Source organism: Lentinus tigrinus, assembly GCF_003813185.1.
Source record: "Lentinus tigrinus ALCF2SS1-7 unplaced genomic scaffold L226scaffold_37, whole genome shotgun sequence".
Lineage (NCBI taxonomy): Eukaryota > Fungi > Basidiomycota > Agaricomycetes > Polyporales > Polyporaceae > Lentinus > Lentinus tigrinus.
The window spans coordinates 212,399-218,660 of NW_027137946.1; the positions used below are offsets into that span (position 1 = coordinate 212,399).

At 54.4% G+C, this 6,262-nt stretch overlaps 3 protein-coding genes across 3 annotated transcripts in view; 1 reads left to right on the forward strand and 2 right to left on the reverse strand.

Annotated features, from left to right (window-relative positions):
* Positions 1-1,128: 1,128 nt before the first annotated feature.
* L226DRAFT_525959 (uncharacterized protein) lies at positions 1,129-4,446 on the reverse strand (the record flags this gene model as incomplete). The annotated part of the gene is made up of 15 exons (XM_067679015.1): positions 1,129-1,242; positions 1,356-1,457; positions 1,508-1,677; positions 1,741-1,865; positions 1,931-2,558; positions 2,645-3,151; positions 3,232-3,542; positions 3,611-3,713; positions 3,764-3,905; positions 3,958-4,015; positions 4,070-4,130; positions 4,168-4,188; positions 4,253-4,285; positions 4,329-4,361; positions 4,407-4,446. The coding sequence occupies 15 exons, from the start codon at positions 4,444-4,446 to the stop codon at positions 1,129-1,131; spliced, it is 2,448 nt and encodes an 815-aa protein (XP_067531045.1).
* An 854-nt stretch (positions 4,447-5,300) lies between these two features.
* L226DRAFT_470128 (uncharacterized protein) lies at positions 5,301-5,678 on the reverse strand (the record flags this gene model as incomplete). Its single annotated transcript, XM_067676283.1, has 1 exon — positions 5,301-5,678. A coding segment is annotated over one exon (378 nt), but the record flags the coding sequence as incomplete, so codon positions are not given.
* Positions 5,679-6,133: 455 nt separating this feature from the next.
* Positions 6,134-6,262, forward strand: part of L226DRAFT_525960 (uncharacterized protein) — a gene marked incomplete at both ends in the record, with an annotated part of 2,329 nt that continues 2,200 nt past the window's right edge. The window contains one exon of the mRNA XM_067679016.1: positions 6,134-6,208. Within this exon, the coding sequence (XP_067531047.1) occupies positions 6,134-6,208 (75 nt within the window). The remainder of the gene's footprint in view (positions 6,209-6,262) is intronic.

Genomic DNA, 6,262 nt, shown 5'->3' on the forward strand with positions numbered 1-6,262 from the left:
TGCTCACAGGCGCTTATTTACCATCTTGGGCGCGAAAGACAGCCCATCCTTCCGGATTTGGGCAAGTTTATTTTCAACATAGCACACTCAGTTTTGATCGGAAACATATGTATATTATATCATCAGAATCCCACGGTTAGTGGCTACAACATTAGGTTGTGCAGGTACCCACGGGTTTACCTAGCCAAACCCGCATCCTTGAAAACCCGTGGGAAACAGGTACTTATACCCGCGGATGTACTTACCCATGGGTATTCCCACGGATTTATCCTTGGGTACCCACGGGTTTTGCTAACTCGTGCTGGGCCCTACGTCGAGACGCCGGACGGGCGGTAGGGATAGGCTTCGTCACGGTCATTCGAGCGTTACATTTCACGCGCTTGGCACCAGTCGCCGACGCCTGGTAGACCTGTATGGCGGACTGAGTAGTGTCGCAAACGCGGTCTTTATCGTCCACGATGGCGATTTGTCGAGCAGGGAGGGGTGCACTGGATGTTGGTCGGGGGTCAACGGAGCATTGGTCGGTGGCGAGGCCGGCCGGAGTGGAGGGGGCGAGTTCCTGTGAGTGGGGCGCAGTTGCACCACACGAAGACCTATCCATGATAACGCGGAGCGAAATGGAGAGAGAAACGACCGAGAGGAGTGAGAGAGGCGGCTGTCAGGCGAGTGGCGGACGAGGTCGTCAGTGTTTGGCCACTTTATGTACGGAGACCGGACAGATGGAATGCGCTTACTTTATGAAAGGCGGGCCGCTTCAAATGTGATCGGACAGACCCAGAAAAGCTACCATGGCATACTCAGCCACCTGGGGGAGGCTCCGCGACTAATAGGGTACACTATTGCGGGTTGCACGGATATATGACATGACTCATGGTGACTCGGCATCGGTGAAGAACTGAATGGCAGATGTGCATTCCAATTCTGGGGGGATCTCCCTGGCTCAGAAGACTCGTGTGCTGATATTGGGCAAATTCTGATGGAGACAGACAGGCAGATGACGGCATGGAATGACACGCCGTCAACTTCCCTCCAGATCAACGCTGTAGCAACTCTAGTCCTGGCGAATGGCACAGTATGGATTGCATAGACGATGTACAAGAGGATACGCATAGTAATGGTACATTTCAATCACTTCGGTGACTGCGGGTGACCTGTTTCATCTTCGACGGAGGTTACGGGCGATTGGCACGGGGAAACGGGCGAGCGAGGAGATTCGAGGTTCACGCGGGCGTTGTGCATAGTCTGTACATCTGTGTACATCAGCCGGAGCAGGCATCGCACGCGCCTGCGGTTGGTGCCTCCGAAGTCCATACTTCCCGAGCGGCATCCCTGGTTGGTTGAGGATGAACGCGCACCGATCCTACTCCAAACGGGAGGGGATATACAGGGGCCCGCGTGCGCAGGTAATATATCCCTGTCTTAAGTCCGAGAGACCACGCGTGCATCTGCAAGTTCAACTGCAAGACGTGAGTGCAATGTCGGTCGGAGTGATGAGTGCAAGACGTACAAGGATCTCGGGTCCTGGCAATCTAACGTTGAGTGACATTGACTGTGTCTGATCGATGAAGGGAGCGCGGTCGGCAGCAAGGTCAATGACAGCGCGGGGGTCGATCTCCCACGCGGTTCGGAACACGTCCTTGATATTGTCAGGGATCCCATCGATGTTCTGAATCGATCCTATGCCACGGTGTACAAACGTAAGCAATATGGCCCCGTGAAGCTCGCCCTCCAATGCCCTACCGTGTTGTTGAAGAATGGCCACGCGAGTTTCTTCGCTCCAGAGGCTGCGACGACTAAGTTCCCCGACCAGCCAGGGGCATATTTCGGTGTAATCGCCGCTCAGGATGCGATGAGTGATGACGTTACTGCGACGAATGATATGGTACCTGTATGTTAACTTGAGAGCATGGTATATGGACGATCGCCTTACCTGCTGTAAGGTTCCGTTCCGTCAAAGTTCCCAAGAAGCTTGGCAGTGCTCGCAGTGGGCATTTGCGCTGTTAACATTGAGTGTCGGACTCCGTGCCGAAGAATCCGCTCCCGGAGCGCAGAAAAGTCGTGTCGACCCGTTAAGACCACGTTGCTCCACATATCGTGCTGCAAAGTGCCTCGCGACGCGCGGGAATCTGCGTACAGAGGATAGGGGCCGCGCTGCTCGGCGAGTTCACAGCTTGTTGAGTACGCAGCGTGGTATATCGTCTCGAATATTTCGCGGTTGAGCGTGCGAGCACTTTCAGAGTCGAATGGAATGTTGCAGATCATAAACGTGTCGGCGAGACCTTGAACTCCAATGGCGAGAGCCCTGGTCTGTGTCGCGGATAGCTTGCAAACCCCAGGATACGTGCCATTGTCGAGGAGGGCATCGGTACATAGCACAGCTAGGCGCGTCGTTGAGTACAGGGCATCGAAGTCGTAAGCCTGCTCGCGCGCGGCGAAGCGGGGAACCGCGATGGAAGCGAGGGTGCAGACGGCGGTGTGTGTTGCTGAGGTGAACTGGACTATCTCCGTGCACAAATTGGACGTGCGGATGATGCCGAGGTGCGAATGGTTGTTTTTGCCTAATCGTGGTGTTATCGGGACCAGGACAGGAGCACGCACAGGGGTGTGGGTAAGAAGCAGACGAGTAGTATGAGTAGAGGCGTACCATTGATGGCATCCTGATACATCAAGAAGGGAGTACCGGACTCTTGCTGGGCACGTGCGATCGCGATCCATAAGTCATAGGTGGCGATCTGGTCGATAGGCGCAACGGTGTCCTTGTAGTTTTCATACGCCGTGCTGAACTGATCACCGTAAGTGGACAAAAGGAGCGGGACGTCGCGTGGGTCGAAAAGCGTCCACATTTGGCGATCACGAAGACGACGCATACTTCCGATAAGGTCCGTGTGGGTCAGCTTTACGAAGGAAGCTTCCAGGCGGATGTACATACAAGATATCCGGGATCCACAGGCTAGGATAAAGGTTCCGGACCCGGTTGGATTGGGCCGAGTTCGTGCGGCAGTGAATGATAGCGCGAACATCCCCGTGCCAGATAGGTAAATGAATAGTGGCAGCCAATGGACGTCATTGTCGGTGGACACTTGTGAAGTGGGCGTGCGCATCATAGATCTGGAGGAGAGGTTGTATACCGGGTTGAGCCGGGCCTCGAGTTCTGCCACGTAGGTTAGTAATCGTCCATTACAGATAGCGATCATCCCAACCTCTTGGCGGGGACCCCCGCGAGTGAGAGACCAATGCCGCCATCAGCGAGCCATAACGGGTCGAGGGCGGCGGCACTCGCAAGTTGTTCGACAGGGGATGTTACCTCAGGCGTGTGGAGGAAGCAGGAAGCGTAGTGTTGGGAGAGAGTCCCCGCATTGAAGAGGACGGGGGACGCGGGCGTGAAGAGGCGGCGAGAGAGTGCGTCATAAGTTTGAGTTACAAGGTCGAGGTTGTCACCGTGAGCTGCGAGCGCAACTCGCATGTAGAGGTATTGGGGCCATTCAATGACCCGGCCATTGACACATAGTAGGTACGACTGTGTCATCGTGCGTATGGAAGCACTGCACGGAAAGCAGGACGGTCAGTGGAGCCAATGACAGAGTTCAGTAACAGTCCGTGGACAACGTACTACGTAAGGTCAAAGTCGCGGCTATGGACAATTGCGTTGTCCAGGTCGGGTCCCAGCATGAGCGCGTTATTGATAAAGGTCGTGTTGAACGGGTTATCTGGACCTGGAGCAGGAGTGAGAACAAGCTTCGCAATTGTCCGATAGTGCTCATACTTGTGGCCCATAGGGCGACCCATGCAGAAAAGCTCTTTGACGCGGTAGCCTTATGAAGAAACGCGGCGACGATACGCCCGGCGAGTAGGGCATACTGAGGGTGTTTGCTAGATAGACCCGCGATTGTTGTCGCAGCATGCAACTGGCATGTAACGGTCAGGATCCTCAATCTCCAAAGGTATTGATGTACGCACCATTAACTCAGACGAACTGACTTGAGAGTGAATACTCGTGCTGAGGTTCTCGCTGACTCTATTGAATGAACGAATGAGTGATACTAGCGAACGCGAACGTAAGGTGTCTTACTTGGGAAGCTCCAGCGTGATTGCGTCAAGACCCCACGCCAGCTGGACAGAGGTCAGTACCTCTAGAGGTAGGAAGGTAACGGACGGCCGCTCACTGACCTTTTCCATCGTTCGGGATAGCTGCGAAGGGTCACAAGTCATTGGTCAGGTGAGCGTAAGGTGACATGATACGAGGACGACAGACCTTCTCTCGCGAGAACGGCTGGAGACGGCTGGCCTGTACTCAGCGTTGCATGTCGGCGGACGAGAAAGCAACTCACCCATCTGCGGATAGTAGGCATGGTTGATCAGTACTATACGTTAATTTGACGTCAATCAGGCATCGGAAAACTGCATACCTCTTTTGAGAACGCGTGTAGAGCTAGGCGTTGAAGACATGGTCAAGGCCGCCCGCACAAGGGTGTGATCGTAGTACGCCGAGTGTATCAGGCGCGCAGGAACGGAAGATATATGTACGGTATCGGCCAGCGGAGGATTGTGGTCTGGCGTGGAGATTGACACTGAAATTGTTTGGAATAGTGGGAACGTTGCCGGGGCAGGTGACTGGTGCATCTGGATTGCAGGGTCGGCGGAGGTAGTGATCTGTAGGAAGCTCAGTTCAAAGCACGATCAGCATGGACACGTCGGGGGAAAGTGTGATGTTCGGTGGTGGTAGCGATCGGCCATGTTCATTGCACAAGTCCGAGTCAAGGTAGACGTAATGTGGACAGCGTTGTTTCCGTTGTGGTGGGCAGTCATCGGCCTTTTGCGGTGGATCGCCATGCTCAAGAGCGGTTCGCGTTCTATTCATACGGGAGACGGCGATAGAGTTGAGCGATGACAGTTACGGGCCTCGGAGGAATGATCGAGAACGTTGATAATGATAAGGTTCGAGGGCCCTACGACTTCTGGATACGTCTCAACAGACGGGCTGAAAGGAATGGGAACTTTCCCAAGTCTTCCTATCATCGTGATGGGGTTGCTCTGTGGGCTTTGCACGGCGAGGGTACCGACGGTGTTCATACAGACGTAATACAATACACGACCAATCGGAGAATAACGCGTTGCATGCACAGGCATCATGCAGGCACTCTTCTCGACATCAAGGGTCTTCTGCGGTAGCATGAGCTGGGCGCGTTTCTGGGGAGGTCACCGGTTCGCTCTTCGCATTTCCTCCGAATGCTTGAGGAATCTTGGGTGCAGAGAACTATTATTACGGTGTACGCTGAGAAGATGGAAAGGGTCTCGTCAACTTACTGCCGAACCGTGAAATCTATGAAGCCGCGTTCGGAGGAGTGGACGTTCGTGGCTGCCATACTGTTGCGATACCCATGACGTAGGACAATGATGTTTCCCCTGAATGTAATACCGAAGTGGAGTTCGATTGCTTTGTTTACTGGCGCTCGTGCGGAGTCCGCCGATGTTATGATTGTGTAGTCGTTTCGGAGCACGAGGGCTGTGCCCGGTACGGTGTGTATCCGTGTATAGATGGTGCCATGCGGAAACCAGTGCGCCACCCGAACGTCATCCAGAAGGTGTCTGGACCGGGGGTCGTCGTCATGGTCGATAAAGATTGGGAGCGGGATGTTTCGAGGGTTACGGGTTGCAAGAGGGTACAGAATACCCGTGACGAGCTTGGTCCGCGAGCTCTGTGTGCGGTAGGTCAGCTTACGTTCCAGTCATACATTAGTCAACATTTACCTCCGTAGCAATCTGCGCCTGTCTTGTCTTCCACTCGAGGATGCCTCGTGCGCTCGCTTTGTACTGGGGGCTGTCGATAGGAGGACCGACCTGGATTACTTCCATAAGCATACGTACCGGCCACATGAGTATCGCCATTACCTTTCGACGACTGCGACGAGCTCTTGGTTGTGTTCGCGTAGTCATGTTCGTTGAGCTGGAGCGGTCGCAGTGACCACGTATGCAAACAACAATGTGTGGAGCAGTACAAGTACAACTGCGGGCCTCGAGAATAATTTGCCACGCAAGGTGATCTACGCAGTCCGTATCTGGGGATCCGGTACGATCCTCTGGAGTGTACTTGCGCGATAGGAGGTCTCTTGTCGGTGGCTCGCGACTGTTCAGCATGGCCGCTAGGATCGTCGCGCAGGAGAATCAGGGGGATGTGGCGAGTACATCCCCAGAACATTCCACGGATCAAGTTCACATGTCATGTGGGAGAGCACTGGAGTTACCGGGCGCCGCGTCCCTTGCC